We start from the raw sequence: 24,203 nt of genomic DNA, 5'->3' as shown, positions 1-24,203 counted from the left end.
ATGGGGCTATAGAGGACATAGTTTTTAGTTTGCTTCCCAGACCTTTGCAAAAGTATGGTCCAAATATGCCACACCACTTAACCAATTAAAATTACATTCTGACAAAACAAGTGTGCGTAAAGTGTTTTGGTTATGCTCATCTAGAGACAACAAAGAAAGTTTCTAATGTTTTCTAATAATTTTTTTTGTTTTCTTTTGATTCTCTTGTGGTGGAGGAGAAAGATAAAATTACTTTGTCGTACATTTCAAAAGAGTATTTATTGTGATAGAGATAAATAATATAATAATTTACTTTTTCTCTAGTAACTCAAAAGTTCTTTTCAAATGGTGCAGTGGAAGTAGATAAAACTAGAAGAAAAGGGAAAACCACAGTCAGATACTTTCTCATTGAGATAAATTTATTTTTATACCAATAAAATTCAATAGGTCTTTTCTAAATTCTCTAAATATTAACATGGCCAAAGCAATCTGCAGAAATTCTCAGACTCAGGGACTCTTCATGAAGCAAACCAGACTAAACCACTGAGTCATCATGAATAAACATGAGTTATTTATCAGAAATATTGTGTTTTATATATATATATATATATATATAAGTACTGTATTTGTGACATTAAATTTTCACGGATTTCTTGTGAATACCAGATTACCTATAATCTATCCGTTTTCTTCTCTTTCAGAAAAAAAACAGAATGCAGACTTTTATAAATATTTTTCTAGGATTCTTTATCTTTGAGTCTGTTGGAGCTGCACCTATCACTGATACAATAACTTATGATTCTGAGTTCTATGACATACCACTTGAAGAGCTGCCTCACCCATTTGTCTATGATGAAAACAAGCAGTTTGACCAAGTAAAGGTAATTAGAACTTCATTAATTCTGTCTTTCCAAAGTGCACAAACGCAGTGGCAATTGATCAGTTTTTTCTCGCCATGAAAACATTTGTCACACAAATCTACTTATGTGGTTTCTATTGCTTTTTCAGTTCATTCACTTTTCCCCCTAATCTTCAAACACAGCCAAAATATATTCTGATCTTTTTTGGTGATTTTTTGTGGCAATCCTTGAGAGAAGGTGAAAAGCATCATGCTTTCCTCAGGTCTCCATGCTTTGCCAAAAATTCTGTTCAAGATTGTTGTTGTGATTTATCTATCTGGATGACAGATGGAGGTTGCTGAGACAGGACATCCAGCATTTCCCATTAAATGAGGTAGCAAAATGTTATTTCCTTAGGTTATTTCTTATTGTAATAAATACACTCAGTACAAGTATTTTAGTCTATAAATGCTAATGTTTTCTATTTCCCTTAGGAAAGTGAGCAGAAGGAAGAAAAAAGAAAGGGAAAGCACTTGAATTTAAAAACAGGAAAGTAAGAAAAATTACTGAAGAAAAACGCTTGAAATTCTTTTATAGTATGAGTTAAGATGTGTTGCCTGTACAAGCAAGGGAGTCCACTTGTTGACTTCAATGCTTCCTTTCCCCTCCTACACTCCTTTATGTCTCTACAATTACTAAAAGGCTACCTTAATTTTATTCTCACTGCTGATTAGACATGGACACAACTTCCCTGAAGGTAATATATGCACTCTGTGATTCAGGATTGAATGCCATAGGAGTTGAGTGAAAAATATAGTATTTCAATAATAATATGGAATTTTTATTTTTATACATTTTTAGTACTTTTTCACATAATAATACATAATTCATGAAAATACATTCCTTTGAAATATTCATGATAACAGCAGGAGGGACAGGAGCTAGTCTTTCATCAATGTGAGACTGAAATTGGATAGCAGATTTGAAATCAAAGGACAGAGACAATTTAAGAATAAATATATCCCAAAACTGGAGAACTGAAGAGATAAAAATAATCTCAAAGTTTGCACAAAATCAGAACTTTACAGTTTGTAGGAAATAAATTTTCAATCTAAGAGGGAGTGAGAAGAACTTTGCTGTGAAGAAATTACTTTGCCTTTGGCTTGCTTCCTTTGTGCCACACAGAATCAAAGCTCTTTATTTACTTATGTGCTTGAGCTCTCGTCCTTGATGAAGTCCCCACCAATTTTAGTTGCTATGCCCTCTCTATTTCACATTGACTAAGAAATCACATATTCTGTCTCTTTTTTCTCTTAAAAATGAAGCCTTTATCATTCCTACAGAAACAGCTTCCTTCCCAGAAATGTGCATACGCCTCACCACTGAGGTTTTTCTCATTCAAATAGTAGATTTCTAAGTAATGCATTGAATGGTTGGTGGGATCCTCCTGTGCTGTGTTCTGTCTGTGTGGTCCTAGGACACCAAAACATAAGGTGCCCTTTTCCAAGTTTCTGAATGAAGTATAGAGACAAGGCAAGGTTTCTGTGTTCTTTTCCAACTGAAAGGAAATTCAAGATGATCTTTTCCAACAGGAAAAGATACAAGAGGTATCATCACAGGTTGCTTTTTTTAAGGAAGCATGGAATAAGCAGAGCCCAGAAAGACTGTTCATATTGTCTGGTAAGCTTCTTTTCCAGTGCAGGATTATCTCCCATTACTGAGCTCTTCAGTCAGCCTTCTTGAAATTCATCAGGTGAAGGTCATCTATCATAGCAGTCGAACAGAATTTTACTTTGCATATGGATGGACTTCCATGTGAGAACCTTTTTTTCCTAAATGTTTAACCAGTTGGGGTTGTTTTTGGCTTGCATTCCTCATACCATGTACCACCCAAGAGAAACCTAAACATTCACAATTCCCCATATCCCAGGAGAGATGAGTGGTCAGTGCTGTAGAAATCAAGCAGCTTTTACAGACATGCCAGTGCACTACTTGATAGTGCATGTCAGTCTTGCAAGTTATATTTTAGTCACTGAATGTTATTGATGTTACTCAAGTTTTAAACAGAATACATTTGATTTCTTGATCATGGTTATGATTTTCCTGCCTACAATCTTGTTTTCATAAAGATGTGAAATACACAAGTGGGTCTATATGTAAAACCCAGTATTTATGCAAGGTCACAGATTAGTTTTTATTATGCATAGCTTATACAATGAGCAATACCCAAGAGATACAGACAAACAGCAAGCCTTCAATAGACCTAGCCTCTGTACAGTAACTGTTTAAGGCCTGCATTTCCTTTTAGAGAGCTTTGAATCATGTCTTTAGACTTCTTAAATAGTGGAGAAAAAACCGAAACCAGTATTTTCTGTTTCTTCAACTTAAGATTTTAAAATTCAGTTAAGTGCAAATAGAAATCATTCTGTTTATCACATTTTTAGAGTCATTGACAAAATGCAAACTTTACCCAGGTTGTGTGTCCAACTGATTTTCAGCAAGTCAGGAGACCAACTGGTTCTAGGACTTCAGATGCATTCAGTGTGCTGTCTCTCTTAATTTCAACATGAATTAAAGCACATGTGCAACTTAAAGAGTTAAGCTAAAGCACTTGTGTAGCATATCCTTTCCATGTAGTATGTCCTTGCCAGAATATTACTCATTAGGTACTATAATCACTCATTCAATGTGTGTCACCAAAACGAGGAAAGACCTAGAGGTAATTAGGGAGGGATTTTTCCCACTCATTCTACCTGGATAAAATTATTCTTTTCATCCCACAACCATCCTCCAAGACAAGTATGAATCATTCTCTTGGGATATCTACTGAGGGGAGTTGACCTTGGCTGGTTGCCAGATGACCATCAAGATGCTTTCTTACTCCCCTTTCTCAGAGAGACAGGGGAAGAAATTAAGATTAAAAACTCATGAGCTGACATATAGGCAGTTTAATGAAGAAAAGCAAAAGTTGCATGCAGAAGCAAAGGAAAAAAAAAGATATTTATTCTCTACTTCCCATCAATAGGTGACGTCCAGACACTTCCAGGGAACTAGGGCTTGAGTATGCATAGCGGTAGCCCCTGAAGACAAACACCTTAATAATAAAGCTGCCCCCCTACCTTCACTGCCTCCTTTCTCTTACATTTTATTGCTGAGTAGATGCCACTGGAATATCCCTCTGCTCAGCTTGGGTAAGCTATCCTTGCTGTGTCCCCTCTTAACCGCCCCATGCCTACTGGTGAGGGAGTAATGTTGGAGAGACAGCCTTGGTGCTGTGCCAGCACTCCCCACCAGTAGCCAAAACACTGGTGTGTTATCACCAGTTGGTTTGTAGACACCAACACAAAACCCAGCACTATGAGGGATGCCATGGGGAAAACTAAGTCCATCCCAGCCTGACCCCATAAACATATTTACCTTAAGTAACTTTTGATGAACCCTAGGCACTTGTCTCACACTTAGTACCAAAATTTCATCTTAATATATTTAATCAAGAGTGACTAATTCCAAGTTCATGACTTCTTTGAGGCTTCTCATACTCTGGAAGTATTTTTTCTTGTGAAGTGTGTATGTAGGTATATACACATAGACTTCATTGGCTTATGAACACTTTTCTGAAAATGTTTTATCTAGATAATGACTGTTGATATTTTTCCACTTGAAGTGTATTTTTCTCATAGATTTTAGGATAACTTTAAGTGTTGGAAAAGGTACTTAACAATGTATACATGGAGTACATTTTATAATGCAAATATTTTGCATGGGGAAAGTAATTATAGCTGGGAATAACTTGTGAGAATTGCACTGAATCTTCAGTTAAAGCTCTGCATTGTCATGTGTTAGGTGGGTCAAATTTGGGCTATAAATTCTGTGGTTTGCAAGATTACCAGTTAGTGAGACATGGAAGATGCAGCCAAAGCTTTGCATCCAAAGGGAAATGGTTACTGGAAAAACCTTAAATAATGTATCACTCAGAAATAAAATGTGCGTAGAGACATTACAAAGAGCAGTATAAACTCTTTCACAGATAGTGACTATAAAAAGGCAATGTAAAAGAAAAGTCAGTTTCCAAGGAATTAATTCCAGGGTTCTGAAGGAGAAAGATACTACAAAGGAATGTCACTGTAAGTGTACAAGCTTTGTGTTGGACTTATCTTCTGAAACTGACAGTAACAGCAGTATAAACTTGAGCTACTGTATCTTCCCTTTTCTTCACAGTATGTTCATTAGTATTTTCAATTATTATTTATATCATGATAGGGTCTAGAGGTTCCAGTCAAGACTGGGTCACCATCGTCCCCACTGCTCTGCAAACATACACAAAGACAGATTTACATCTTCAAAATGGATACAATCAAACCAGACTTTCAAATGCATTCTTATGTAAGCTTCTCACTTTTTCCTCTTTGAAACTAAAACAAATTGTGGAGAGAGATTCTCACAGCTAGTGATGTTTAATAAAATGACATTAAAATTTTATTACAGTGCCTGTTAAACATAATCAGTCCATTTTCCTTCAGGTAGGAAAAGCTAAGTTAGAAAAATAAGTGAAAATATAGGAGCATCAGAAAAATATTTTCATTGCTAAGATAGGTTATCAGTGAGGCTGAGAAGCAAAGGAGCACTTAACAGTGGTTATCCTAGCACTGAATAAGCAGCAAAACAAGGGAGTTAAATACAGATTGGTCTGTGTACACAAAAGAGGTGAGCTGTAAAGTATGATCCACAAAATAATCAGAAAGAAGCACTGTGAAAGGCTAATATTTGATACTGCATTACCTTGTTGAATTTGAATCAAAGTGATAACAGGAAATTCAGGTGCCTGCACAAAGCTCAAAACTTCAGCTACACACACACATTCACTCATGTGAGTGTGCGGGTACACATAAACCATATCTGCTGTTGCTATAACGCATATGTTCAAGAATTCCCTCCTGCCATTCTACAGAGTTGAGAAAGGCTTACACTGCTGTTTCTATCTTTGTGACAGGTATCCAACTGAATAAGAGACTTCAAGGTGGATATACAATGACTTTGCAGAACATGTCACATACATTTTTAAAATACTTATTAATTGGTTTGAGTAATGTAGAAGTCAGATAGCTACATGGTTGGTAAGAGAACTAAATTTATGATTTGAAGCTTTACCCCCAAAAAGAAAATTTTCTGCTTTTTCAGACAGGCTTTGACTACAGCTCTGCATATTCACTGAATTCTGAATTTGGTTCATAACTGATTCCATTTGCTTCTGTACAGATGTCTTCACAAAAGGTGAACATTTCTGTGAATTAAAAAGTCATCATGAAATATCTGAATGATGTTTTAACTACTTTGTCATATAGCAAAAGTAAATACCACAAGACAAAAAGAAGAATTTGAAACAGCAGTTAATCTCTAAATTCCAGTACAACCCACTTAGTTATCTGAAATGTTTTAAAGGTTAAGTGTACTGGCTAAGACATTCTTGAGCAACTCAAACTGATACCAAGCATAATAACAGAGTAACTACATCTTTTCTCTTGCCTCAGACTGGATGAGATTCTGTAAGTAGTTACCCTGGTTCAAAACCACCTGAATTGGCCCATCTGGAGCTCATTGCTTAGGAATAATTACCACAATGTTTGAAAAACCTGTGAAAGAGGAGGCAGCTGAACTCCAGTGAGCTTACATACACCTTTTACGGTAGATGCTTGCTGCTTTGATTTCCCTGGTCCCTTAAACCCTTTTTTCTTTCCCCCCCAGACTTCCAGTTTTGTGGCTTCTTCTACTGATGTGGGTTATGAAACAAAGATACAGATATTTTAGAAAATTATCACAAATTCTTAAATTGTACCCATGACTATATTTTTTTGAACACTGAAATTAAATATTGTGCATTTCTGTCCCCTTTAAAAATGATTTAAGATAAGAATAAATTTAGAACCAATCAAAACACAATCCAGAGCATGGTTTGGTACACAGATCAAAGGCAGAAGTGCTATGGTTCTGCTCTGAGTAATTTCTGTCTATGTTCACGGTTAGTGATTATCTAATGCATGGAACATTAACAACTGTTTGGAAAAAGTCGTGGGTCTCAGTTGCTTTCATATTCAGCTACAAAATAACATTTCCTATGTCTTGTTTTCCTTCTCATGCCATGAGTTTCGCCTCTTTAGATTTATTCCAGTTTTGTTTCAACATCTCATCCAAACTCCCCTTTGGGCCCCACCTGATGATTAGGACATCTGGAACAGGGGTCTTTGGGGTACCAGCCTCCTCTGGGTAGTAACTTGCATCTCAGCCTTCTTGCTTGGATGTGTGGAGAACCAGCACCTCTGTTTCACCTGAACTGAAATGAGTAAACCAGTTTTTAATTAAATTTATGTCCTACCAAAAAAAAAAAATCTAATTTGGATATTACATATCCCTCAAAGTAGAATGTTAGAAATAAAATCTGTACTTTCAAATGCAGTGCTGGAATGAGCCTTTGAGTTTTTCTTCATTTTCTGAAAACAGACTTAGTAAATAAAACCTCTACAGCAATGCAGTGCAGCACAAATTTTTTACTCAGCTAAAATTGGGCATGATATAAATACACTTGTTTTGAAACAAGAAGCTTTAGGATATTCTAAGGTCAAGGTGCTAAAAAGACTGTTTATTTTTCTAAGACTCTTTAGAAAAACCTTATAATCTACCTATATTTTCCAAGGGAGAAAGCACAGTCCTAGATAACTGGGCTACAACTCCAGAGCTCTGAAACTTAAATATTGAGGTTGGTCTGACTGAAGTATGAATGGAAATTTATGCATGTATGTGTGTGTAAGACCCAGCAGAAACAACAAGGTAAATTAAAAAAATTAGAAGGCTGAAAGGGTTGAAAGAATGATCTGCATTTGTAGCAAAGGATACTGTACTCGACTGCACCACTTCCAGAACACTGTTTCCAGGAGCAAAACTGAGGAATTTGTTGTTTATGTGAAAATCAAAGTTCCTGCACCCTGATAACATTGCAGCACAGGTAACTTCTCAGTGAAGACTATTCATCCTCCTACCAGCAGACAGGAAATAGGTTGTAGAATACAATATATACCATTTCTTTCCACATGAGCCATCAGGAAATCATATTCCCCATGAGTAAAAGGAGGCAATGAACAGCAACTTAGCATAAGAATAATGGATGCTGAAGTATCCAAGACTGAGTAAAAAGACTGTCCTGTAACAGCTGGGGAAACTTAAAGGAAATAAAAAACTGTCCAAATGTTAGTTTTCAGTCTGTCAAGAAGAACTCCAGAGACACTAAAAGGACTCAGTAGCTTCTGTCCCTTGTCTTAGGTGTGGAACACAGGTGATCCTGGTCAGATCACTTGATCATACGCATTTAGGGATGTGGGAGTGTAAATGTGCAAGTGTTTAAAATCTGAGAGAAAGAGTGTGAGTAGGTAAAATCAGTATAATTAGAAATTTTATAAACAACTATCACCTTCCTCAAGATCTCACTGAGTTTTATTGCACTAATTTCTGCACACAACTTATTTATGTAGCTCTGTAATAAAAAAATGACAATTTATCTGAGCTGCATAATTTGCAGTATAAGTAATTATTGTATTAGCATACAGTGGCTAGCAGATCTATTTCTCTTCAAGATATAACAATAGGAGAAAAAAACTCTTTAAATGCAATATTCAAGCAAGTATAAGCCACTTTTGCAAAGGAAAACATAGGCAGAGAGGTTGGAACGATATGCTCTTTATGGTCCCTTCCAACCCAAATCACTTTGTGATTCTGTGAATAACATCTACTATAATTAGATATATGCTTGTAAGCTTTTTGTAGCTTTAGAATAGCTGTGGGGGAAACTAGTTCCTTTTAATGGGTCAGTGTGTGAAACAACTGTCCCTTCAAGTTCATGATTCTTTTTAAGTTTTGAATTTGTATTTGTGTTTTCAAGTGTATTTTTTGCAGTGAAAGAAAGTCTGAAACAGCATACACTTCAGATTCTCCTGTGGATTTAAACTTCTCACAGGTAATACATCAACTTTGATCCTAAAGGTGTTGACATTAAACAGACAAAGCATGTGCCAATGGAATTACAGCACCTTGGAAGAAAAATGTAACATCTAATGGTTTCCAGCCTTGTTGCTTGCATCTTTATTTATTTTCTGGATTTTATTTCTTTGCATAGATTATGTGGGTCTATAATCCTCATAGGTTACTCTTATCTACATTTCTGTTCTGTTCCAGTCCTACTGACTCCTAGCCTACAGGTATTCTTTCATGTCACTTTTTTTTCCCCCCACAGCTCAGACTCTTGAGCCATTTCTAACCTTTCATTTGCCTCACCTTCTTTACAGTCAGTGGTGAGAGATAGATACCTAAAGGCCTCACCCTAAAAGGAGCATCTGTGGCAAGAAACTGGAGCTGCTTTTCAGAAGTTTTACCTCATTCTGTACTGACTGTGAAAGGATGATAGCACAGACGTATTGTTCAGCCTATGGATGGCAAGTTGGGAGTTGGCTTTTACCAATTGCATTTTATTGCCCACTGATAAATTCTCTGTGTTCTTGACTTTCAGAACTTCTGGGTCTGAAAGTGCCTCTAAATTGGCCATTCACACTAAGCATTTAATTTGAAACTGGAGTCACATTGGATAAATATAGGATGGGGAAAAAATAGATACTCCATGCAAACTTAAAAAGATATCATTCTCGTTTGGCATGCTCTGTGGCTAATATTCTGCACTGGTATTATCCAAGACTCTTGACTGATTCCAAAGACAAAGTAGGGTAACTATTAACGACACAGAGGGTTAAAGACAGGTGATATCATACTCTTTAATTTTTTTCTTGTGCTCTGTATTAAATCTGTCTTGAAAGGCTGATTATTATTTGAAGACTTGCAACTATTGTCAAAGAGAAAGATACTTCATTGTATTTCTCAACAAAGTTCTCCCTGCTTTGTGATTTTTCATAAAGAATATTGCTTGAAGTAGCAAAGGAAATACAACTCCATCCCCCTCAACTGAACCCCCTCCAAAACCCCTATGGAAAATAATGCCATTAAGAGATACTTAATCATTTCTGTTTCAATTTTTTTCTTACTAAAATGCATGTTGCCAAAAATAAACAAACATCTGGAAGACGAGGAATCATTCTGTACAGTGTGCAATCCAAGAGACATCTTTGTCTTGTTACAGTCTTGCATGATTTATCAAGATTTTAAAAGATAGAAAACTGCATGGATCAGATAACCAGTAATGGGAAACAGACTTTTACCTTTAGGTTACTGGTTCAAGTCCAAGATATGTAAATAGCAAGAGAATACTTATGCTCTGGGGTTGGTATGTAATACACATATCAGTGAACTCCTACTCTGTTACCAGTATAAAAATGGCAACATCATTAAGTTAACTGCAATAATTTTTACTTTTTTTTATAACTGTCACAACTGCTGCAGGAGACTGAATAGATAATATTAACTACTTGGAAAAATTTCCCTAGAACCCAGATTTAGTGCAATGACAAGGAAACTACCGGTAGACTTTCAACTGTGCATCTGCAAAACTAGATAACATCCTACAGTAAGAGAGAGATAACAGTCTAGAAACAGAAATACTAGGATTTAATACCTCTGCTTTTGTACCCAACAGCTACAGTGATTAATCAACAAAGAACACCTCAGAAAGTATAAAGTAAATCACAAATCCCAAGATAGTAAGTTCCATAAAGTATGCCCACAAATATTCAGAGAGATGGCAGTCAGGGTAGATGACCCAAATCCCTTAACAAGTGAAAATTATCTATGGTCTGAAGCCTATTTACAAACTCTATCTTGAAAATACTCTTCTCCAAAATATTATTTTTGGTAGAACTGCCACAAAAGCTGAATATAAAGGCATTAACAGGTCTCAAAAGCTCCAGATTTTATTCCAAAGTTCAGAAGAGGGACAATTATCTGATTTCCACAAAACTGGTGAAGTAGACACCATACTCAAGAACTTTAGTACAGTACTAACCTGGGTCAATAAAAGTCTGGAATGCATCTCCCTCCCTCTGGACTTCCTCCATTCAGAGAACAGCTGTCCCATTTCCTTTGTTCCCAAAGTCTTCTTTTGATTTGTCCCCAAGTCCATTCCTGGTTAAGCTGTCTACTGTCAGTGCTGCAGATGGGAACACTGTGTATTTATCTGCACAAAACAAGATGCATCCTTACTCTTACTTACATCAACTCAAGTTACGCAGTCATAGTTCATCTGAAGGTCATTTTGCTCACTTGATCACCTTGCATTTTGCAAAGTTATGACCCTTGAACTGTATCAGGGCATTTTTATCCATGAACTCTAATTAGTAATAGTATTTGTGGTGTATTGGAATACAACAAAAGAATATAAGAGAACCTGAATTGTGCTTAGTCAAAATCTGAGCCTATGAGGTTCAAAATGCTTACTGGTTTCTCACTGCTTCCATATTCTCTGTCTTCAGTGAAACTCTTTGACGGAAAATATTTGAAACTATGGCCATTATATAACTTAAACCAAATCGTTTCTGTGCAAAAAAATTAGATTTTACATAGTTGTTTGAATATTCTCAGGCAGTCTATGATCATAATATTTAATACTGCTTGTAATGAACATATAGCTACACTGCAAGATCCAGTGAGTCTATTATGAAGTGTAAAGTGTTTGCTTCCAAAAACCTTCATAGATCATAGAATGGTTTGTGTTGAAAGGGAGTTCGAAGGATCCCATTGTCAGGGACACCTTTCACTAGACCAGGTGGCTCAAAGCCCCACCCAACCTGGCCTTGAACTCTTCCAGGGATGGGGGATCCACAACTTCTCCGGGCAACCATTTCCTCACCACCCTCACAATAAAGAATTTCTTCATAATATCTAAAACATTCAGCTTCAAGCCATTCCCCCTTGTCCTGTCACTACATGTCCTTGTAAAAAGCCTCTCTCCAGCTTCTTTGTAAATCCCCTTTAGATATTGGAAAGCTGCTACAAGATCTTGGTGGAGCCTTCTCTTCTCCAAGCTGAACAACTCTTAACTCTCTCAGCCTGTATTCATCTTCTCGGCCCTTCTCTGGACTTACTCCCACAGGCCCATGTCCTGTACTGGGGACCCCAGAGCTGGATGCAGTACTCCAGGTGGGGTCTCATGAGAGAGGGACAGTATCACCTCCTTGACCTGCTGGTCACATCTGAGATATATATACACATACAAGGAGATTCAAATAGGGATCAGAATACAGCAAAAGCTTTGCTTGTGCTTGGGACACAGACCTCAGATGTGTTAGTTCCTTTAATTTGTATAGTTGACATAGAAAATACAATTTAAAAAAATCCTAACCACTTGGCCACTTTGGATACAATTACTTTTTACCTATCTTTTAAAATTAGAATTAAAAACAGTACTGTGATTGATTTCAACAACTTGTTCTCCATGGACACAGCAAATCCCACAGTAGATGCAGGATGTTCTCAGAAAAGGAGAGGCTTGGTTAGCTGAAAGACTCAGGATTCAATATTTTTATGGTGGTGTTGTGCTAGAAAGCTGCAGTGGAGGAAAATCTTTATTGAAGCAGAATTTTAAGCTTTGGTGCCTTCTCACTTGGGATAATGATACTGTGACAAGATTCCTGTATTTGGTCATGCCTTAGAAAAAGGTAAGGAGTGTTAAGCAAAGTGCAGGGGTGCAGCACCCACAGGGGTAGATATATTACCTAAATTTTAAACAGTACCTCAGATGTGCAAAGCCCTATAAGGGCACTAATTCACTGTCTTGGATTTAAAGAATAAAATGGATTTTCAAAAGAGGCCCTGGCATGGTCAAACAATATTATTACACATGCGGAAATAAAGATAGAGAGGTAAAGCAACTTGCAAAGGTCACACAACTAGAGTGGATTCTCGATGTTTGGGTGATTATTGAAAACCATTCTGTCTCTTTGCACACATAGGCCCCTTTGCAACAAGCCTGGCAAGTCTGCAATACTCTTTTTATGAGCAGTGATGTGATGCAAGAAAATCGTTACATCTTAATTTTTATCCTGAATTTTTGACATAGGAAAGTCAACAGAATGACAAAATTTACTGGTTTAACTAATTATTTTGAGTTCAGGACAAAAAAAAAGATTTGTAGTTCCATGCAAGGATCTTACAACTTTTATAGGTTTTTTAAATCAAGATTTTATCTAATATTTTTATATATATTTAATTTTTCATACCACATAATACGGCTAATGATGACTGAAACTAACCAGAGCCTTTTGGTCGTCAGATTTAGAAAAAAAAAGTGACAAAACCACTGCCAACATATTAAAAGTAGTATGTGAAGTCAGAGTTGAAAAATCTTCAATAATAAGATTTTTAAAGCATGCTAGTGTTCTTAAAAGAGAGCCTGCACAGCTATATCAGATTTAGATTTATGCTGGTACAATTTACAATTTTATGATAAATGACTTGTATCTTTTTGATGTTTCACAGCAAATTTTCATTTGTCACATAAAATATATCAATTTTTATCATAAATCTAATTTATCTTTAAGTGTGGAAAAATAATTTTGTTGGTATATATTTTCACTATATTCTCACTAATGAAGTATATGCATATGTGCATAAAAAAAGCATTCCAAACACTGAGATAAAAAGTGAATAAGTATGTTGGATTTTCATGAATTGTTTATGCATAATCAGAATTCATTAAAGCTGCTGAATAATATGCAGCTCAAGCACTAAATCTCAGAAAATATGTGACCTCTAGTGGGAGAATATGGATAACTGGAAGAGAAACAGTTGCCAGTGGAAGTAAATACTAACATTTTCTCTTCATTTTTTCTAGGCCAAGACTGGGACAACACTACCTTCTATAATTCAAGAGATTTATTCTTCTGCACCATTGACAGAAGAAACTGAGGACGAAGCATCAACACCAAAATTAATTGATGGATCTTCAGCACAGGGATCTGGGGTTCTTGGACTCCAAACTCAAGACGGTTAGTAAGAAAGAGCAATGAGTTTTTTGTGTGTAGCTTTGATTTTGAGTAAGTACACTTTATTTGCTTATGAATGTCTACCTTTTTTACTGAAGAGGAAGTTCATAATTTCTGTACTTCTCTTACTGAAGAAAGATATAACATGTCTATCTTGAATGCTCTAAGTCTTATAGTCAAAATATTTCCATACTATTTCACTATGAAAACAACTGTGTCAATGAGAATTTACAACTTAAAAATTTGCTGATGGTTAGCAAATTCTACCAGTACTTGGTTTTCTGTCTTAGATTTCAATGTCATTATCAACTATCTTTGTTTTATAATTTTTACATGTTTTTTATAAATATGGTCATACAACATTTAATTAAAATGTTGAAGAATTTTTTGCTGTGAAAACTAGAAACTGTTAAACTTAAGGAAAGGGAACTATTTAGAAATTTGGGGTGAAGATGATTTTCATTTCTTCTGACTATGTATAATAAAATAAGAATCTCATACATCTTTCAGGGGAATTAAAATTGCAAAACATAATCTGTCCTTCTCCCACACAAACTTTGCAATGTTAATAACTGGCATTTGTCAGAAGGTCCTCTAAACTCTTGTAGCTGAAGCTCACTAAGTTGTCCATTGCTGTGATGGATCTTTGTGTTGTATGGTGATCAACACACAAAGACAGGAAAATCCCACTTTTTACTATGCCTAACACTGCAGCTGAGTGCAATAGAAGAAAAATGAAATTATAAAAACAAACAAACAAACAAACAAACTGCAAAAAACCCCAAACCAAAACCCCAGAGTTCATATTTCCAAAACTGTGCGTTCAGTGGAGTTAATAATTCAATCTTATTTTTATACAGATTACAAGTAAGCCTTAGACAGGCCAAAAATTCAGTAAGGTCAAAACAAATAAAAATTGAATGAGAATTTCCCAGGAGATTTCAGAAAAATAAAAAAAAGCCCACTTTTTTTTTTCAATTCTTAAAACTACAGGATGTTACAAAATGTCATGTAAATATTATATAGGATGAATTCTGTATGTGTCAACATTTTCAAGCACTGGATGCAAACCAGCTAGTGTTTTAACTAAAGACACACATGGGAGGCTCAAGGCTGTAACATGTCAAACCAGATTGCTTTTGTGTCTTTTTTTTTTTTTCAGCAACATATTTTCCTGTCAGATGTTGTTGCTGTTACTGGCCTGATACCGAATAGAAGACTACAAGGCTCAGGAACACCAAGCCAAGTTCATTTTTCTTTTTGATGTCTTTTTGAATCCTTCCCCTACTTCTGTTCTTTTTCAGTTGCACCATCTATAGGTGACAAATACCACTCCTCCAAGATCAAAAATAAGACAGAAGAGGAAACCCTTTTCCTGTACTATGTTACAATATTATGAAAAAATGTCAACCATCCTTAACTCTACATTCATTTAGGCCGAGATTTGCTGAAATATTTCAACATGTGATAATTTATTTTTTTTCCCCTGTGTCAGGCTTGCTCCTTGTAGCCAATGTAAGCTGTCCTGTGGAGAAAGTTAGGGAAAGCATGAAAAGAGTCTTATCTCTCCATAAATGTTATTCCTGGATGTTCAAGTAGAGATTCTCAAATAAAAGACTACTCTGGTTATTCATTCTTTAATCTTGCTTGAAGAGGCACCTCAGTCAACTATTGGTAATTAATACGGATTAAGAAGGCACATCTGTCATGTAGCCACAACTGATTTAGAGAAAAAACTAATATTCAAGAGAAACATTTTCATACTCATGAATTATGCTACTATTCTGTAAGTAAACAGAACAAATAACCAGCCATCTGCTACAAGGAGGAGGAAAACATGAAACAGAAAATTATTTCTATGGGATTAAAAGATGATAAACAGATATGCTGTTTTATACCCATAATCAAAGAAAAAGATGTATCAAAAACTCAGTCTCACAGGTCTCACAAAATTTGAATAGTACCATCAAAAGAAACTTCTGAATTCATAGTATTCATGCAGTGTTGTGATTGAGATAAAATGGCTCCATTTTTCATTTTCACAAACTCGTGGTGGTAACCAAATATTTTGTGTTAACAAACTTGGGTCTCCAAGTTCCCTTAGCTCAGACTGATAGAGAGATTTTTCATGACTGAATTTCTGAATCAGAAAACATAATTAAACAACATGCAAAGGAAACTGAGGCTCTTCTCTATAGCTCTGCAGGAAAATACTAATTTCCCTACAAAATATTCAGAAGTGCTATTTAGAGAACAAACCAGGAATCGTAACAAGTTTCAGTTGTTAGCTCTGAGTCCTCTGTCTAGAGGACTTGCCAGCTTAGGGGGAAACTGACCTTTGGCTGGTTGATGTCACCAAACATTCTATGGTTATAGTCTGAGAAACACTGTATTAGAACAAGTTAATTTTTCTTCTAGGCATAATTATAAAAATATATTTTAAGAATTTAATCACTTCATTCTTGCAATTATATGATGTGGTGATCAAAACATAAAGGCAGTGAACTTTAGACAAAATCTAATTGTTATGTGCTTAGGTGAGCATTTCATTGCAGTAATTTACATATCATTTTTGTACATTTCCTTTCTAACAAACTGTTTTCTTTGAAATTCCTTCACAGGTCTTCCCACTTGCCTTTTGTGCACATGCTTAGGAACTACAGTCTACTGTGATGATCGTGAGCTTGATGCTGTTCCACCATTGCCTAAGAAAACCACGTATTTCTATTCACGCTACAACAAAATCAGGAAGATCAGCAGAAATGACTTTGCTAACTTAAGTATGGACAGTAGTATTGTTGCAACTAGCTTTAATTTCTACTGTTTCTGGCTTATGCTAATCTAAAACACAGTGATTGATTTTCTATAATGTTTGATGATGGTAGAATTTTACACACAAATGCACACACAGAAAAGCGGTTTGCCACTTTGGAGCATAAAGGTCAATACTTTAGATGCAGATTCTCTGTCAAATTTTTGAATTTTTAGAAATAGCAATGGTCATCAATTGTTTTGCTGTTACTTACAATCATCTTTAGATAGGTAGAAAAAAAAAGCCCAAATGTTCAATTTAATTTCGTTTGTTTTTTTTTTTTAATTAGAAAAATGCTTGAGTGTACAAATATCTTACATATAGGAAAATGTTAAAATAAAGAAACATGTGGAACAAGGCAGTAGAGAATATGTTTATTTCACTTTAAGTGTTATTTTTTTCAAAATATAGTAATTTAAAAGATTTCCAGAGCACACAGAAACCTTGAAACTGTTAACTTTGAAGTATTTCACTGAAAAATATATAAAGTATGCACAGAAAGTTCAAAACAGGATGAGAAGGAGACATAGGTTGCCCTCCTTAGGAGAACTGTTCAAGTATGTATTAATGCATTATATACTGAGAACACTGTCACATAGTGGACCAGGAATCAATATGATTCAAGACACTTCACATGTAATTTAAATGACCCATTTACCTTTTTCTGAAATTTCAGGAAATACATTCTTACATGCTTCTTCTATCTTATTTCTCTGCCAGACAACCTAAAAAGGGTTGATTTGACTGCAAACATTATATCAGATATTCACAAGGATGCCTTCCGAAGATTGCTCCAACTTCAAGAGCTGGTGCTCCGTGACAACAGGATAAGGCAACTCCCTGAGTTACCATCTACCTTAACATTCCTTGATGTTAGTAAGAACAGGCTTGGTCACAAAGGAATACGTAATGAGGCATTTAAAGTAAGTCTGGATTGAAAGGGAAAATCTTTTTTTCCTGTCTCCAGGATGTGGTCAGAAGAGCAGCCTGTCCTCGTAAGAGTGATGCTCCAGTCCCTTAATCATCTTTGTAACACTCCACTGGACCCGCTCCAGTAGCTCCATGTCTCTCTGGTACTGAGGAGCCCAGAACTGGATGCAGCACTCCAGATGTGGCCACACTAGGGCTGAGTAGAGGGGCAGGATGACCTGCTTTGAGCTGCTTGCAATGCTTTTCCTCATGTACCCAACAACACCATTGGCCTGCTTGGCCACAGGGGTACACTGTTGGCTCATGGACAGCTTGTTGTCCACCAGGCCCCCCAGTTCCTTTTTCACAGAGCTGCTTTCCAGTAAGTTGTCCCCCAGCCTGTGCTGGTGTTTGGGGTTATTCTTTGCCACGTACAGGACCCTGCACTTGCCTTTGCTGAATTTCAAGTGATTCCTCTCTACCCATCTCTCCAGCCTGTTGAGGTCCTTCTGAATGACTGCACAGCACTCTGGGGTGATGGTCACGCTTTCCAGATTTTTGTTGTCAATGAACTTGCTGAGAAGGCATCTGCTCCTCTGTCCAAGTCACTGATGAATAAGTTAGACAGGCCTTCCACTAGACCCTATGCTATTGATTACGACTCTTTGAGATCTGCCATTCAGTCAGTTATCAATCCACCTCCCTATCTGTTCATCCAGTCCATACTTCCTAAGTTTGCCTATGAGTATGTTGTGAGAGACAATGTCGAAATCCTTACTGAAGTCAAGGTATACATTACCCAATGCTCTCCCCTCATCTATCCTGGTAGTTGTTTCATTTTAGAAGGCAATCAGATTGGTTAAGCATGATTTACCTTTAGGGAATCCATGCTGACTACTCCTGATCACCTTCTTGTCATCAACTTGGTTAGAGATGGCCTCTAGAATGAGGTAGTCCATCACCTCTCCAGGGCTTGAGGCTGATTGGCTGGTAATTCTCCGGATTCTCCCTCTTGCCCTTTTTGAAGATGAGGGTAGCACTGGCTTACCTCCAGTCCTCAGGCACCTCTCCTTTCAAAGACCTTTCAAAGATGATTGTGAGCAGCCTAGCTATGGTGCCTGCCACTTGTTCATCCACTAAGTCAAGGGAGAATATTATTTACCTTTTGAAATGGAATGTGAAATGTATTTTTAACTCAGGAATTTCTTTTGCAGTTTTTGTTTGCTTCAACACCAAAACACTTCTGCAAAATTGAGTAAGTTTGTCACAAAAGAAAGACAGAACAAGAAACCCTTCTATATAATGACCATAGAAGGCAGTATTATCTCTTCAAAATGTAATCATTGAAATTACATTTCTAATAATTGTCTGTAGATATTTCAGAAACATTTTCCCCCTTCATTCTTAACAGAAACATTCCCAGCATGTGCAAATTAAATTCATTACTATCTTTGAATTTATGCCTTTTCACCCATATATTGTTAAAACAAAATGTGTTACTATCCAGCCATGCTCATTGCAGTGATAGATTTCAAACTTAGTTGCTAGACATTTTCAAACATGTCTCTCATTTCCCCCTACCTTTTTCCTTCATCCTCTAGGATCTGAATGAACTGCAGCATCTTTACATCACTGACAATAACTTGGATCATATTCCCTTGCCACTCCCTGAAAGCCTCCAAGCTCTTCATCTTCAGGTAGGCTACAAAAGTAGTGGCTCAAATAGTAAAACTGGAAAGGCAATTATTGCTATGTACTGTTTCTTCTGTTTATCCAGAAGTGTTCTTACTTAACTAAACAAGATATGGAAAACATAAAATTAATTAGTGAATACAGTCTTTCAAACAAGTAAAATTTAGCTCAGCTAAGCATTATTTTTTAGAATTTGTAATACAATATTTTTCAAACATTAAAGTCTAGACTTATTATTAGTACAAGTCAAACTTATGTTCACAGCTGTCAAGACCATCATTAGTCTAAGAGACTTCAATGACAGAAATCCCTCACACTGCTTATACAAATCTTCCAAAGGGAATACTTTCAGACACACAGAGGAAGTAATTTTACATATTTATTGTATCTATACTCAGTGCATTTCATTCTTAATAAAGGTAATTCCCAGTTAACATTTTCAGCCAAATGTTTCCATTTGACTATGTTGGAAGATCCCATCCATCACCCTTCTGTAATTCTTTTATCTAACACTTTCTTTCTGAATTCTTCCTTTTTACCTTTTCCAGCTCTGCTTCTTTGCCTTTATCTCCTATTGTATCAATGCACAGTTTTGATTACCAGATGTTACCTAACACAGAAAAAACCCCTTTTAATAAGGAAACTAATGCATCACATATAATTTAAGCCCTATCTTTCAATAAGTAAATCTATAGAAACTCTCTACCTGTTAGCTGATTTTTTTTTTCACCTGTTTGTGCCTGTAAATTAAATATTCAGTGATATGTGCTACAGAAAAAAGTTAGTGAGTTGTACTTTTTCAACACTAATTTCTGGCTAGCAAAGGAATGAAGAGGAGAAGAACTTTCAGACAGCCCTTATTTTAGGAGATGAACCTTTTAGTCCCAATTTCCTGATAATATTGTATTCTAGCAATTCATTGTTGAAAATAGTTCTCTTCAAGAACAAAAGATCAGTGAATGTAAGGCATATGAGAGGAATTTAAATCAAAAGAATAAAACCTAAAGCATTCAATTTCCCCAGTATATATACAGATATGAGGTAAACTAATGTGAGAGGGCCTGCAGGAAAGAAATTTGTCACAGATCAAATTTCTAATTTGTGCCTTTGCAGGCACATGAAGCGGTCATGATGATAATTCTGTTTCTGTGATTTTTGGACTGGCTTATGCTGGTTCCAATTTGTCTTAATAAGTCTCTTAAATATAATCTAGAAAGGAAAATCCTTATACTTCTACCAGGCCTCTCCTGCAAAGCCTGTCTCTGCTACATGGTATGAGTTACCTAGTTTTGAAGATTTGCATTGGCCAAGAAATTTTCCCCATTTGGAAGACTTCTTTGTTGATGACTTGCCACCACAATCTGGGTCATTGAGTTCAAATAAGTATCTCTCTAGGTACCAAAAATACATCCATAAATGGTTCTTCAAAGAGTTAAAAATTACTTTCAGGCAACTATTTTGATAGTTTCTTTTTTTTTTTCTTTTAGAACAACAATATTCAAGAGATGCATGAAGATACTTTCTGCAAAATGAGAGATTTTACTTATGTACGTAGGGCTCTTGAAGACATCAGACTGGATGGTAATCCCATCAACTTGAGCAAAACACCTTATGCATATATCTGTCTACCCCGTTTGCCAGTTGGTAACCTCATCTAAGCTTTGACAGCAGCCTATACTGTCATATGCTATCAGAATCTCAAAAGACAAATCATTAACTCGCTGCTAAACTGAGATGATTTTTTCAAATCTCATTAATTTGGGAAATATTTCTGTTAATATTTAAAGTAATTATTATGATACAAAGAAGATTATTAAATGCTAGAAGACAAATCCATTATTTACCCAGCTGCAAGTTATTTAGCAATATCAAGACAAATATTTTACTACAAAAACAATGTAAATGCCAATTTTTATGCTGAATTATGGATGAATTCTAAAATTAAATAATTTTATATATTAAAGTTTAACCATTACCTGGTAAATAAAGAAATAAAAATAAAATTTGTGTACACAATTAAATGTAGCTGTCTCTAGAAAAAAAGGCCTAGGACAGATTTTGTTTTACTAACGTCATCATCACCATCATCATGGCTGGGCTTCATGAACGAAGATTTGGGGAAAGCTCTACTCACGTTTGTTAACAAGCGCGCTGGTGGCTAAAAAGGCCGATACGAGATAGGCACGTCTGGCTGCAAAAGGCACAGCAGAAAGACTCCTCACTAATGTACCGCCTCAGTTAATCATTTTATGGACCACTACTGCCATCGTGTGTTGATAAATAGTGACACCTGGTATCATAACAAAGCCTAACACTAAGGGTAAATGTGACTTGTTTTTATTTGTTTGTTAAACTTAATCCTATGCAATTTTTTTTTCCTTTTCTCTCTAATGAAAGCTGAAGGAATGGAAAACTCAAGATAAAACCAAGGGAACATTATGTTGATTTTTTTGGTTTTGGTTGGGGGGGAGAATTGTTTGTTTGGATTTGGGTTTGCTTCTGCTTTTTTGTTTGTTTTGTTCTTTTTTTTTTTTTTTTAAATCAACATAGAAAATTTAAAAAAAATGTTCCTTTTTTAAAATATTCTACTTTTTTTGTCCTTTTGTATTTAAATATGTAGACTATAAATACCATCAGTACAATTTATGTCTCAGGTCATGATACCATAAAGATGCTCTAATCATTAAGTATGAAAATTCAGGGTTCTCAATGATATCTCTCAGCAAAAGAGAGACAGAGATTCTGGTCTAAATGTGGATATGCATCATTTACTATGAAATGATAAGCCTGATCTGACAGTATCAGTGTATGGAGAGGGAGCCTAAACAATAAATACCCACATTCCCAGTTATACAGGCTGTGGAAACTTCCAGAGACAAGCACAGTCACAAAACTCCCACCCTTATTTGTGTGGTCAGAATGAGGACACGCTTGTCTTGAACCCTTCAACCTAGCTGTCTTCTATAAAGCCTTTTATCTCACCACAGAAGACAAATTTATTTATTTATTTATTCCCATCCCTGGAAGTGTTCAAGGCCAGTTTTGGTGGGCCTTTTGAGCAACCTGGTCTAGGGGAAGGTGTTCCTACAGTAGGATTGGAACTACGTGATCTTTAAGGTCCCTTCCAACCTAAACCACTCTATGATTCTGTAATTTATTAGTTTTTATTCTGTACTACAAAAAGCCAACAAGAGGGATGCTACAAATAACATCTGGTGTTATGCAAATATGCTATGTATAGAAAATTAATTCTGAGATAGGCCTGCTATCTGTCTTTCTACCTTCCACACTAAAAAGGCAGGAATTCATTCCAACAGTTGACATAAAGGGCTGAATTCAAGATTTTGAGTCAGGAGAGCAGCAAAGGCTTTTTGAAGGTGCTGACTTTCTGTGCCAGCTTGTGACAGCTACTTAGTCCCTCTGCATCCTTCTCCACCAGGTGACCAGGACAACTTTCCCTCCCTCCCACAAGGTGTTCTGAGGGAAGCAGGAGTCAGGGCTGGCAATCGTTAAAGTGAGGCCTGGCCTAGGGCCTGCAGGGCCCCACCTGGGAGGGAGCCCCCTGTTGACCGATAGCTGGTGTCCTATGTTACACCGCCATGTTGCTGCCACGGGCCGCTGGCTCCTCCAGGCAGGGTGGGAAGGCAATCTGTCACTCTGTGCCCATGAGAAGAGCCTCTCTGGGACAGCAGGGTGTCAGTATGGGGAGGGCAAGATACAAGGCTCCCTCACAAGCCTCCAAGCTAAACACCCCATATGGAGCCAGAGGCACTGCCAGCGCTGCAGGGCCAGGCCTCAGCCGAAGGGAAGACTACCCCCAGCACAGTCCCCCCAGAAGTGCCATGCCACTGGCTACCGTCACTCCTGGGCAACACAAGAAGGCATGGCGAGATGAGGGCAGGGGCAAGAGGCAAAGACAATGGCAGCAAGTGCAGGCAGACGACATGCTAATCATGCTCCTGTGTAGCAACAGGTCTGGCAGGGGCACAAGACGACAGGAGCAATGGAAGCTCAGGGGCAGAATGCACGTTAACAGAGACGATGAACAAGGGCAACAGGACAGAGAGAAGGACTTCATGGAGCAGGACCCCTATGCATCTTCCTCAAATGGCTGTGGGAGCCAGGGCGGCCACCACAGGGGTCCTGTGCATAGGCCACAGTGGAAGCAGCCTGGGAAGGCACACTGGTGGAGTCACAGCCGGAGGAGGAATTGGAAACAGCAACAACAACTACAATGCACCGAGCCCAGCCACCAAGACCAGGCAGGTGGGCAGAGCAGCAGCGGTCAAAAGAGAGTCCTGTTCTGGAATGCAAAGAAGCGCTGCTGGGTCCCAACCTTGCGTGTGCCAGCAGCAACCTGGCGAGAGGCAAGAGCGCGCCTCCGCCCCATGAACATGGCAGGACACCGCCCACCAGGGATGTGTGCACCCCACAACACCAGCCAGTACATCATGGACCAGCACGAGTACGTGCAGGGAGACAAAAAGGAAGAGGCAGTGGCGATGTCTGGAGGAAGGGGTAACTGCAGGTAAGGATTTCCCTCTCATGACCTCTTTTCCTTCCACAGCCCAATAGGTTGAAGGCACATGAAGAGGAAAAGGAGAGCACATAGCCTGCCCATCAAGATTGCAAGTGCCAAGACGATATCTACTGTGAAACCTAAACTGGAGTGACAGCACAAGGAAAGCGTCTGTCTCATAAAATCATCAGCTATTAAGAGCAGGGAATCTCTTAAAATTCAGCTTCCTAAATAAATATATATATGCACTTCTAACCTTGCTGGCTACTGTCTAATGATTCACATACACTAAGAGAGGCCTGGCAGAATAAGAACCAGAAAAAGAAATATGCCAAAGTGGTCACAACTCCTACCCCAGAGACTTTAGAGACTCTCTGTTCCCCTCAGGTACATATGTCCCATTCAGGAACATTTTTAGGTATATTACTATGATATTCTGAAAAGAGAAGGCCTAACTAGATGACTAAAATAAGAAAGAAACCAAC

General features: G+C 37.2%; 2 protein-coding genes and 1 long non-coding RNA gene across 4 annotated transcripts; 2 read left to right on the top strand and 1 right to left on the bottom strand.

Annotated features, from left to right (window-relative positions):
- Positions 1–686: 686 nt before the first annotated feature.
- EPYC (epiphycan) lies at positions 687–20,857 on the top strand. Its single transcript, XM_032689382.1, has 6 exons — positions 687–860; positions 13,636–13,789; positions 16,408–16,566; positions 17,319–17,521; positions 19,109–19,204; positions 20,687–20,857. The coding sequence occupies exons 1-6, from the start codon at positions 693–695 to the stop codon at positions 20,855–20,857; spliced, it is 951 nt and encodes a 316-aa protein (XP_032545273.1). The 5' UTR covers positions 687–692.
- LOC116787622 lies at positions 17,887–22,921 on the bottom strand. Of its 2 annotated transcripts, none has more exons than XR_004357349.1 (3): positions 22,585–22,921; positions 19,089–19,300; positions 17,887–18,669 (listed from the first exon to the last, which is right to left on the bottom strand). It is a non-coding gene; the product is annotated as an uncharacterized LOC116787622 (long non-coding RNA). The 2 variants fall into 2 exon arrangements; XR_004357350.1 differs by having other exon boundaries at positions 22,747–22,921.
- LOC116787620 lies at positions 22,689–23,973 on the top strand. The gene is made up of 2 exons (XM_032689381.1): positions 22,689–23,664; positions 23,767–23,973. The coding sequence occupies exons 1-2, from the start codon at positions 22,799–22,801 to the stop codon at positions 23,777–23,779; spliced, it is 879 nt and encodes a 292-aa protein (XP_032545272.1). The 5' UTR covers positions 22,689–22,798; the 3' UTR covers positions 23,780–23,973.
- The last annotated feature ends 230 nt before the right edge of the window (positions 23,974–24,203 follow it).

This window comes from Chiroxiphia lanceolata, chromosome 5 (assembly GCF_009829145.1).
Source record: "Chiroxiphia lanceolata isolate bChiLan1 chromosome 5, bChiLan1.pri, whole genome shotgun sequence".
In the NCBI taxonomy this organism is placed as follows: domain Eukaryota; kingdom Metazoa; phylum Chordata; class Aves; order Passeriformes; family Pipridae; genus Chiroxiphia; species Chiroxiphia lanceolata.
Note: the sequence above shows the minus strand (reverse complement) of the source record. Positions and strands in the feature narration are given on the sequence as shown.